Here is a 12,311-nt window from a genome sequence, read left to right on the forward strand (position 1 = left end):
TATTATTGCTTATGATGTGAGTCTATGGATCATTTGGTTGGTTCTGGTTTTGTCTATCTTCGTTTTTTGTCTGCAATCAGCTATGAATTATTGGATAGAGAGTTCTACCGATCTTGATTGGGGTATCCCGCATGTTGGGGCTCTGCTGGCTGTAGGCTGCCCTAGAACAGCCTTGGCTGGGATAATTCAGCTCTCCTCCAGGTGATCTTTTATCCTTCAATAGACTTCCTTGGGCTTGCTCACACATGGCAATGATAGGATTCCAAGAGAGAGAGCAAAAGCGCACAAGGCTCACAATTGGCACACCATCACTTCTATTTCATTCCACTGTCAAATCACATTATCGTACTAGCTCAGATTCAGGAGGTGAGGAATCAGATATCACCTCTTGGTGGGAGAAGTTTCAAATTCCACAAAGGTTGCACACAGTGAGGGGTTGATTCAGCAATGCAATTAATTTATGTGAGGCTGACCATTCTCTTAGGGGAGACTTGAAATGCTTTTAGGTAGTTTAGAAAATTGTCCTAGAGCTATAACCAGATTGAGCTACTTACTATTAGCAATCAAGGGGTATGTTTTGTTTGTTGTGTTTTGTGATCCAGGGAATAGAAAGGTCAAGCACACTCTAAAGATAAGGACTAGAGGTTTTATGAATGACAGTAGGTGGGGCCTACCATGCCATGCTCTCAAACTTGTATGCATAATATTGTACCATATTGTTGGTGTTAAAACTTGGAAATAAACCAAACAAAGGGGGAAGCCAGTGCTCAGGAGGTGCTCAGGGTGAGGCATTTCCTAAAGCGTGTTGTGTGGAACTGTGGTCTGCAAGGGTCTGTGGTCTAATCAGTGTGTGAAACACCGTGGTACAGTTAAATGACTTTCTTTCCTGCAGGACTGCTGTGAGCTTTTAATATACTGAGGACATCAGGGATCTCCAAGATGGGAAAACACCATATATACCATTTCCCAAAATTATTTGAGCGTGGAACTCTTCCATCATCTTTCAGGGCTTGTTTTCTATAGAATATGCTTTCAGAAATGTGATAACAATGATATGACAGTGATAAAAATATCGAGCACATACATGTGCCAAACACCATACCAATGCTTTATACATTCCATCTTGTCTTATTCACACAACTTTCTAAAACAAGCATGTGTTTTATCTCCATTATGCAGGTGAGGAAATTGAGGTTCACTGTAAGTTATTTAGCCTGTAAGTGGCCAAGTCAGAATCTCAGTCCAAAAAGGGACCATATCAATTACTTTACTGCAAACGTGGAGTTTTGAGTTTGCTCTCATACATGCAACCTGTGACCATTTATGTAGCTCTCACTGTATATCAATCACTTTTCACAAGAAGACTGTAATTATTGCTGTATTATTATAGTCAACCCAGGTCCTCATTGAATAGAATATCATAATTCAATGCAGTTCTGAGTTCCTTGCAGGATTTTAGAAATGGTGTGTATGGCACCAGACTCAGAAATGTTGAGTCACTTGCAGTACTGTGGTGTCTGTGCTTTACTCTGTGCATGTATAATGGCAAAGAAGCTCCTCAGCACTTTCCCCTACACTTCTACCTTGTTTAGGCTGCAACTGGAGAGGGATTAATTTATGCTAATTCCACACAACAAGCTAAAGCCCATTTATCACAAGTTTCCATTCCTCAGCAAAACACACACAAACACACCTAAGTATTGGGCACACTAAGATATGCAGCTGCTGTTGTGTGGAACGATAATAGGCCCGTTTATATTCAGGCACAGATCAGCAAGCAGAAGCCACCCACGGAACACAGAGGGCAGTGGTACTCAATCTCTCACCGCTGCTGCCTGCCTGCCTCTGAGAAGCGACTAAGTGATGCAGAGCTGGGGAGGGAGAGCAGAGAGCACACGTTTTAGAGCTCGGGATACAGAAGCTCATTTTCCCAAAATAACATGCTAATTACTTAACTATGTTAATGCTGCTTGTTTACGAATGAGGATTTGAGTGGGAATGATTTAGAATTGGAAGATTTAAGCTTGTGACGGGGAGAGAGAAGAGGAGGAGGGGAAGAGAGAGGAATAGAGTCCATTTGTGTGTGTGTGTTTGCTTTCTGTGTTCGTGAGAGCCTGGCCAAAGCAATCTCCTCTCTTTAGTTTTCCATTTGTTTCAAATACTAACCCTTTCAAGCATCCTTCTTGGTTGCTCCATAACACTGATAACTCTGCTTATTCTCAAAGAGCAGTCAGGTAGGAATTAAAAGTTTAGCTAATATAGCCTACCTACCTTTAACCCTCCTAACAGTCTATGGCTCCTCTCTGGGCCTGCATTTGTTCTCCGTCAAATTAAGGGCTTGCATTAGAAAATTACCTTTAAAATATCTTCCTGTTATCATTTCCTTAAGTGTAATAATGGTATTGTGATAATATCGAGAGAAAGAGAGAGACCTCATCTTTTAGAGTTACAGGTGAATTTATATGACAGCTGAGATTTGCTTCAAAATAAGCCAGTACTTGAGGGTTGTGGGGACTGGATGGAGGTGGGAATAAAATAATATTGTCTGTGAGTTATTGTTGTTGAAGCTGGGTGGCGGGTACATGAGGCTTCATTTCTCTGTGCACACATACCACCCATATGCGTATATGTATACAAATACGTGTCATCCAAGTTTGAGTATGTGAGCTATGATTCCAACTGGTCCTTTTAAAACTTAGTAATCTTTTAACTTGTGTCACTTGTTAATCTGCTTCTTGTGCTATAGTTTTAGCCCTAATCCGCATCCTCAGAAACATCTTTTTAAATTTCTGATATCTCCCACTGAAATTAGCCCAGGTTGAATATATAGAAAATGTGTATGTATGTGTGTGTGAGATGACCCGGGTTCAAGTATTAGTTCTTGCATTTACTAGTTCTGAATCCTTGGAATGACACTAATGAGAATTTCACTGTTTTTATCTCTTCAATGGAGATCGTAGCCCCTGCCTTCCATTTGTGAAAGTCAGTTGCGATAATATCTATGACAAATGGAAGGTCTTCTCCCCTTGATGACATCCTAACAGTTGTGGCATGAGTTCCAAAGTATTTCTGGACCCCTTTGCTGATGGAACGCTGTTTGCCTGTGTAAATGAAGGAGACCTTTCTTTTCTAATTTTGGGCTGAGAGCACCTTTGCCTTGGATGCTCCACTGCAGTGGAACTACACCCGTCTTCTCACACACACACTCACACACTCGCCCTTCACAGCTTAAGCACCGCTTAATTTACAGAGAGAGAATCAGAGGGATTGCTTAGTTTTCATGCTTCCTGAAAGCTGATTTGACTAAAACAACTAAGCCTGTTTTCTGAGAACCAGGGCTTGACTTTTGTTTTTCACCAAAACTATTTGGTATATGGAATATGCTTTCCAGCAGGGGTTACTGAGTGGCTGGGATGTGATCCTGCAATAACCAAAGCAGAAGCAGCCTCAAGTCTTGTCTGAGACCATCAGTATTACAGCCCCCTACTCCTGAACCTTTGTACCTGGGTGACCAGAATGTTGCCCTCTTGGTTCTCAACACAGAAAAGCCACAGAAAATGATGCTTAAAGGTCACCTGCATTTCTGGGTATGAGGCTTTGCTTAAATTGACGGATGGTAAAGGTCAGCATTCAGGCTTCTAAGGGGTACATGTGGCTTGTGTTTTATGCTTGAGCTATGCTATATTTGCAAAAGGTCAGTTTTCAAGAGAGTGAAAATTAATTGCAAACAAAGTCATTAAAGTACAACAGGTTTGACCGTGAAATGGAGGAGGGTTTGGAGGTGGAGACATTTGTTCCTCAGAGCTGCACTCTAAGGGCAGGCTCAGGGAGGGGGAATCTTTGATAGCTGCAAAGGCATCTATTTAGTCTGAGAGGAGCACTCACTGCCTCTGAGAGGCTGGGGCTTCCTGGCATGAGCTGTCAGGGCTCTGGGAAGTTGAAGAGACAACACTGGATTGCTCACCCCTGCTCCAGCCTCAGAGTGGCTGCCTTTGTAAAATATTCACTTAGCCATCAGTATCCTGTGTGCAAAAATTATAAGCATGCTCCATGACTCTCCCGTTCTTTCTCTCACCTGACAATTGCTGGGATAGGAGTGAGAGAGAGTAGATAATTCATAAAAATATTCTTTTGGGGGGTGTTTCTGGTTATTTGCATTGCATAGAGAGAAAAGTTTGCATTCAGAGTATAGGAAAATTTAATAATTATGTTATTGTAAATATTGGTTAAAAATAATAATATCAGCAACTGTAGCAATAAAAGCTAATACTTATGGAAGGCTTAATATGTGCCTGTCACTGTTATTAGTGCTCTACATACACGAAGTCATTTGATCCTCACAAAAACCCAATGAGATGTGTATTGTTCATCTCACCACGTGAGGCGCATTAACGTGAAATAACTTGCCCAGGATCACACAGCCAGCACATAGTAGAGCTGGCCTGGAATCCAAGCTGTCTGGCTCCAGGGTCTGTGCTTTGAATTGCTTCCCTGCACTTTTTGAACAGGCCAGCTGGAGCATTCTGGGAGCTGACACAGGCTCAGATGCATGCACATATGGATATATGTGCATCCCATGTGGTTTTCTGGGACTCACCATGCCTCTTGTGAACAGTGTAAGCCTCTTACAGAGTCACACCTGCCCGTATCTCTGCTCATGACCATACTTTTTTTGTCCCCTAGCTCCACTCGTGGACGTCACTCCAACCCACAGTGGATCTGCCATGCTGATGCTGCTATCAGTGGTGTTTGTGGGGCTGGCGGTGTTCGTCATCTACAAGTTTAAAAGGTACGTGTCCCTCCATCCACTTCTCCCCTCCCTCTTCCTTCTCCCTGACAGGTTCAGAAGCACGTGTTGCAGTGACATACGTCTCCTGGTCATAGCAGTGATGGTTTCTGTTAATGTTTTAGGAAGATCCCGGGGATTAATGTTTATGCCCAGATGCAGAATGAGAAAGAACGAGAGATGGTCAGTCGAGTCAGTCACACTGAAAGCAGGTCCCATATCCCTCAGACTGAACTAAGGAGGCCTGGCCAGCTGATAGATGAGAAGGTGGAATCCCAGCTCATAGGTAAATGATTCCCAGTAGCCATCAGCTGTCCAGCCAAGTAGTCAATGGCTGATTCTCTCTCTAACCCTTTTCTGGCTTGATGTAACCACTTTCTTCTGCTCTAACATCCCTGAGAGAAACAGCTAAGATGCCTCTTTCCCTGCTTCCTTCCATTGGAATAAGGAAAAAAAGCCTTCTTGCTCCTGTCTAGTTTTTTTCTCATGAGTTCATCTTTTTGCAAAAAGTTTTGCTAAAACATTGGCCTTCAAAATCTTCATGGGCAAAGAGCAAAGCATTTACTCTAACAATATACAAAAAGGAGGGGCCTCAGAGGCTGGATCTGTGGTCTGGAGGGCCGGGCAGGGTTTGAGGGACAGGTTATGTAATGACCAGAACAAGACATGGCAGCCTGACCTTGAGACAGCTCCAAGGATGGCAGATCACTCCAGAATACTCAGAGAGGAGAGACATCATGAGACTAGTAGAGAAGGGACAGACTCATCACCCTGGGATTTTTTTAAATCTAGCAGTAATCTAAAAACTATCCCCCGGGAAATATGGAACCTGAGAATTTTAAGGACAAGAAGCATAAAGCTTGCAGGACATCCCAGGAATGGGACATCCTGAGAGAGACCACTGGAGGGTTAGACTGTTACAGAGCAGAATGGCAGATCTCTTCCTCTTTTCGGCTGCCCCCTACCAGAAGTCTTAACATGGACTTCACATTTCAATAGAGCTCTCTGCCTGTGAAGTAAGCATGGGAATCCAACAGCTAGGTGTAGGGAGTCTCAAGTGAAATTGTCAAGTCCTACTATTTATTGCAGAGGAAATTTTCCAGGAAGTTAGACAAACCGGAGGAGACACTATTGTGATCCTGTCTTTTGGCATCAGGAGTTGAAGCTGTAAATGTTCCCAGGTTCCTGCATTGCTGACTATGATGCATAAATTATGATATAACCATTCAGGCTTCACTCTAACGGGATGTTGCCAGACCACCTAGAAGGCCTTATAAGATTTTTAATCTGTTACTTGGGGAAAAAATGAGTACCTAAATGGAAACATAACCCTCTCTTTAAATGGATATGGGAAAGTTCTGTGGCTGCATTAAGGGGAAATTTAAATGCAATAACTGGCTCGTATGGGAGGTAATAATAACAACTACAGCCACATCTGGTGTCCAATTTTCACAGTGTGCTTTCCTTTATTTGGGGAGACAGGGTGATAAATGCGTAATTGCTTTGGGTTAAAAAGAAAAAGTCTTTTCTGTCTTCAAGTCCAGAAAGCGTTCACCCTGTCTATTCACTTCTAAAGCTTCTAAGTGCATTTTTGTGGGTCATTTGGTTTTCAATCCCATTTCCACGGGGTACGAAGCACAGCCGCTGTTTACGTTATTAAAGTAGCAAGCCGTCCTTCTCCAGGAACGTCTCTCAGCACATTGCAAAGTCTCTGACACCTTTCCATTTCCAGTGTCATTAAATGAGTAAGTGTTACACGTTTTCTCTTAGGAGAGTAGCTTTACCCTCCCCTCCCTCCCCTTCTACTCAACCTGGTGACTCATCTCTCCGATTGCAAAGAGCAAGACACGCCACTCCACCTTCAACGCCAAAGCGGGGATCTGCTGGGGCACAATTTGCAATTTAAGGAAAACCCCCAAAGGCTACAGGCGACCTGCTGATCAGGAAAGAATTTCGCTCTTGTCAAGTGCATCATCCTTCATGACCACTAACTTTGTGTTTTTTTTCTTTCCTTTGTTGTTCTGTTTCCTATTTCGCCAGGAAGTATTTCCATAGTTGCTGAGAATCAAAGCACAAAAGAAATCCCTACCTATGTAAATGTTTGAATGGAGGACGCCAGTAAAAACAAAAACAAACAAAAAATAAAATAAAAACAGTCCAAATCCAAACAAACAAACAAACACTCACTGCATCGGGACTTTTTAATTCTTCAGACACAGACAACAAGGGTTTTTAGCTTTAAGCCTGTGCATGTGGACAATACCTTGAGAACAGGCTTGGAGGGCAGTGTACAGGTGCTGTATTTTACTGGAAAAACACTCCCCTCCCCCTTTCTTCTTCTCTCTCTTTTTTCTGATCGGTCGTGTTTGTAGAAAATTCATAACATATAAAAGCCAAGGAAATCTGCATGTATTTTTGGAAATATTCTTGGCTCTAGATTTAACAGCTATTTTAGCACTCCAGGCTGGTGGGTGGATTAGCCACCCCGGCCCCTTTCATAAGACACAAAGACATGCACAGGAGTCTGAAACCCTGAGCTGTTTCTCTGTTCCGCTTTTCTTATTGCCATTTTCCCTTCTCAGTTATCTTTCGTGGCCCTGCGGGCCAGCAGTGGCCACAAGGCTGCTTTCTCCACTGTGTGCGGCCACAGGGACTAAGAAGCGACTTGAAGTTTCACATATGCAGGCAGAGTAGGGAAGAAAGGCAGGCAAGGGGCAAGCGTGTTGGAAGAGGACCTTTGTTTCCTGTTCACCCCTTCCCATCAGGGCTGCTTTCTCTGGCAGCTTTCCCCACTCCTGCCCCAAAGTAGGTAGAAAACAGAATCCCAGGTACCCATTGTTCTACTTTCCCATTGTTTGCTACCCATGTGTATTCATGATCTGTTGATGTCTTTGTATCTCTTCCTTCCAATCCCCAAGTTATCCTTCAACTGCTCCTACTTTTTGTCCCCAAACATGTTGCTAGATTCTGGGCATTAATCCTGTTGTTCCCTAAATACTGACCCAGCCCCTGCCAACCCTGCCTCCACCACCCACAGGTATCTGATCGCTCCATCAGTTTTGTCAGTTTTATACACTCCCAAGCATGCCAGCTTACATACACACTGACCAAACTGCATCCTGGCCTGCAGGGTTCCACTTCCTGTATCCTTTGTCTCCTCCTGTAGAACCTGCTTCTTCCAAATATCATCACTTTTCCCACCTAGAAACACGTAACGTGTGTGAAAGAGTTGAGACATGCAAAGCAATTCAAACCTGGCCCTGTACGTTACAAAAGAAAGCATCCAGATAGATAATGGTATTCTCATACCTTAACAAAAATCTCATGCGGTCAGATTCCAAAAGGTTCTTGTGAGAATTGTTTTGAATGTGTTACCCTGTGGCAGGGCAGTTTCCTCCTGTGATGGTTGCTCTTACTGAGTATTTCCTCTCTCACAGTAGAGTAAAAGTATTTGTAAAATAAAACGGATTTCAACCAGAAGAAGAAGCAGGCTAATGGATTTAATGTTTAGGAGTCTCAAAAAGTCTGAGAATACACAGAGGTCTTATCTTCACCAGGATGAGATTTCGATGATGTAGGATGGTCCCCGACATTTCACAGGTGTGCCCTCTGATCTCTGAGTATCACAGTATCAGCAAAAGACAAATCAATAAGCATAAAGCCGGGGGAGTTAGCTGACTAACTAAAACAGAGGGGCTCAAAGCATGAAGAAATCCCTGTTTTTCCAGGGCAGTCATGAAAGAAGGCCCAGAGAAGGGAAGGAGCAAAAGTATGTCCAGCAGAAGCCCTTGGAGTATTAGGAATTGGGCAAAGCCCGTCTAAAATCTAGGAAAAAGTGGTTTTGAAAAACTGCTCAGAGAGTGCAGCTTCCTTCTTGGCCATGTCCCCAAGCCACCAACAGAGTATAACAGGGCTCTGTGGTCGTGGGGGTGTCCTGAAGATTCTACAGATCCGTGCCCCTTTGTAGCTCAGCAAGGGAGGAGAAGCCAAGCGGCAGTCAGAAGTTAATCAAGCAGAAGGTTTGGTGGTTGAGGATGCCCGGTAGGAATCTGGGCAATGGATTATGCCTGAGGCAGCCATCTGTTTGTAGAACTCAATTGATCCCCAACCTGCCAGGCTTCCTATCCCATAGGAAACATCCTCATTGATCCTCTTCAGTTGGAGCCTCCCAAATTGAATCTGGAAGACAAAGTGTTTGGAAACCAAAAGAGGCTCACTCAAAGCAGCACAGGGAGTCCTCAGAGTTGCAGTTCGGTTGATTTTAATTGGAAAATTATGAAAAAATGGAATAACACTCAATCTAGCACAGTGCCTTGCCTAGAGGAGGTATCAAGAAAATGATTTGTTTAAAAATAAATGAATGAATACATGAGAAGACATAGGGAAGAATGGGCTTGTAAGTCCTAATTAAAAACAGAGGTGGACATGAGACGCCTGGCATTTTGGAAAGTGATCAACGATGGCCAGCTCTAGATTCTGCATCTCCAGGGTCCTCATGTGCCTCTCCTCAAAGCTCCCTCCCACCTGTAGGAGATTCCTGAGGCCAGGTGCTGCTCAGAGGGGCCCTCATTGTTCTCACAATCTAGCTCCATGCTTCTCAGGAGTATCAGCATCACCTCGGACTTGTTAGAAATGCAAATTTGGTGTACCCCTCTCCCCAGACCTACTTAATCAGAAACTCCAGGCGTGGAGCCCAGCAATCTGTTTTCACAAGCGCTTAAAGTGATTATGATGTCCACTAAAGTTTGAGAACCACTGAACTAGGCCATTCGAGCTCAATCCCAAAGAGAAGGTAGTAATGAGAGCCTGCAAATGGGAGGTATCCAAGTGCCTACCTACTCCCTAGCAGCAGGTGCAAACACAATAGGAGTTGGGTGGGCATGAGGCAGAGAGTGGGTGGGGAGAGATGGATGTGGAAGGTAAGATTCAGGGCAAACTAACAATCTGACATTGCCGCCTTTTCCAAAATCTCAGCAGGCAAACTGTGCGTGCTGTACCCTGAACTACCCAACCAACATTTTCTCCTTTGCCTTACTCCTAATTGGATTCACTGTCCAAAATGCAGAGGTTTGCTTTGCTTTTTTTCAGAAGTTCCAAACAGCAACTTTGAGAGCAGTGGGGTGCTTGGCAGCTGTTCTGTGTTTTCCAGGATTCCAACTGAGCATTGAAATCCCTCATTTGCCAACTTATTTTTATAGGAAGCCAATTAAAAAAAGAAAAAGTTTTCTTATAGTATCGGAACTATGTCTAATTTTAAAACAACTTTTCTGATGTATTTTTTGTTAAATACTATGTAGTGTAATGTATAATTGCTCTTGTTTATTGCTTTTACAATCATATTTATTAAACAGATAATGTCTCTAAAGTCTTGGGCTCAAGGTGTTTATTTTATCTCAAATCTTGGTATTCAGTCTTGATATAGAAGTAATGCATCTATAGGATTTCATTAAGGCTAATTATAGTAAGCACCACAGGCTTGAAGGGTTTGTTTTTTGGGGGTTTTTTTTGGTAACAAAGTAGAATATATTCTACTACTTGAATTCTACCTGCATTTCAGTTTACTATTTAATGTCTGTTACACTATTAAATTACTTTATTCTCTTTAAAAATCACTCCAAACTGGTTACTTTGGAATGAGTAACATGCTCATTATTGTTAGTTCAAAATTAGAAATTATTAATATGCAACAAACCCATTCAAATTTGTTCATAGTCTTGTAGTTACAAAGGACCAAACCTGCATGTACTGAACTGAAACTTGGGGAAAGGTGAAGGCTCACATGAAATCATAGAAATGCCTTTGAACCTGGAATTAGGAGAGTAGAGTTCTCTGGCTATGCCAGCTGTGTGACCTTGAACAACGCACTTTAACATATGTTAAATGCTGACATACGTTAGTGTGCTCATGCTTATAATTTGAAGGAAGAGGATACCTCCCAGCTTTGGTATTCTGAGTGGGTGAGTCATTCCTGAGAGTCCCAAATAACTGATTTAAACTTGGTGGAAAATAAAGAGGTGGACTGGATCCACATCTTTTCAGCCTTATGGCTTACCTAAGTAAGCGGTGTCTCTTATTGGGTAACGTTTTGCCCTTATATTTGGTTGAAACATCTGTGCAGACACAGAATCCTCCTTAGTCTTCCCAAAGACCTGCAAGGTTCAGAATGGCACTGCCTCAATAGCACAGTTTCAGCTTGCATGAGAATTCCTGTTGTTTTTAGGTGGCCTTTAACCCTTCCTTTCCCATGGCTGTATCTTCCTTCCTACCCTCCATTCTTTTCCAGGACAGAGCCTCTGCTGCTCTTCCCCATCAGGAGCCGTTTCTCTCCTGTGTCACTGAGGGTACAAGCAGTCAAACAAAAATCATCCCTAGAGATTTCCAACAGAGGGGATTTAATATGGGGAATTTGTTAAGTAATTGAAGAGCCAAGATGCCAAATAGGGGAAAGTGAGAGCACCCCAAGATTAGCATCAATAGGAAGCCCCTCCCTTCCCTGGGCTGCAAGGACACAGGGATTCCCAGAGCCCAGGACCCAGAACCACAGGTTGAAGCTGAGGTCATGGAGGAAATGTCTGGCGGTTACTGGCACCATAGAAGAGCCATGGAGGAGATGAGGCCATAGCTGGTGATGCTGCCCAAACAGAGGATACAGAGAGGGTGCTTGCCTTTTCCCTTGCTCTGGTCCTCCCATCTCTAGCCCATGCTTCCCATTGGCCAAACCCAGCCGCAAGGCTGTGGGCAGTGGAGCCTGGGAGACATAGTTTCCTGAAATACAAAGCAGAGCAGGAGAGGAGAAGGGAGTGGTCTTGAGAGAACACAGGCAGGCATAGCACCTCTTTCAAGTTCAGCCCACATCAAATCCAACAAATCTCCCCCAACCCAAAGGCACTTATGAAACTGTAGGTGCTCCTTGCTCTGTGACATTCTTTCACGTATTTCCCTTTAAACAACATGTATTTAAAACTTGGCTTTGTGTTTATGTCCGCCACTGTATGCCTTTCTCACCAAATTCTATGCTCATTTAGGAGAGGATCTTTGTTTTTCCTTTCACTCTTTCAGCCCCTAGCACTGGACATTGCCATTAGGGGGCACTAGATAAATGTTTGCTGAAACTCAACGCTGTATTTTCAGCTTTGTGTTGTGAACAAGGCCATTTTATTTAGCAGTGATCTCTGAGGTGCTGTCTCGGGTCCAACTCCCTTACCCAGCTAGCACCTCTAATTACATGTTCAATTGGTGTTTGTCAAGAACCAGCACATCCTTGCCCTTCCTCTCTGTTACCACTCAAGCTGCTGTATTCAGGGAGCTATTCTTAGATATTAATTTAAGTGAAATAATTGCAGTTTAGAAAAAGAAAAAAAACACTGACTAGAAGGTAGCATGAAAAAGTCCTAAGTTTGGTTTCTGAATCATTATGTAATTTGTTTCCCTATTTCTTAGGCATTAGAAGTATTTTGAACATGTATGTTAGGCTGACACTTTCACTGTGGGGGAATCCCAGAATAATTCCAGATGGACATATACA

General features: G+C 43.1%; 1 protein-coding gene across 9 annotated transcripts in view; it reads left to right on the top strand.

Moving 5' to 3' along the window:
- Positions 1-10,151, top strand: part of SORCS1 (sortilin related VPS10 domain containing receptor 1) — a 484,049-nt gene extending 473,898 nt beyond the window's left edge. For 3 of the 9 annotated variants that reach the window (XM_023639731.2, XM_070260944.1, XM_070260954.1), the window contains 3 exons: positions 4,684-4,789; positions 4,912-5,072; positions 9,875-10,151. In XM_023639731.2, coding sequence (XP_023495499.2) covers positions 4,684-4,789; positions 4,912-5,072; positions 9,875-9,954 — 347 coding nt within the window. In that variant the 3' untranslated portion in view covers positions 9,955-10,151. Of the gene's footprint in view, positions 1-4,683; positions 4,790-4,911; positions 5,073-6,556 lie in introns of all 9 variants that reach the window. The other 6 variants (XM_023639752.2, XM_070260962.1, XM_023639760.2 and 3 more) reach the window with 5 other exon arrangements.
- Positions 10,152-12,311: the final 2,160 nt, after the last annotated feature.

Source organism: Equus caballus, chromosome 1, assembly GCF_041296265.1.
Source record: "Equus caballus isolate H_3958 breed thoroughbred chromosome 1, TB-T2T, whole genome shotgun sequence".
Classification (NCBI taxonomy): Eukaryota; Metazoa; Chordata; class Mammalia; order Perissodactyla; family Equidae; genus Equus; species Equus caballus.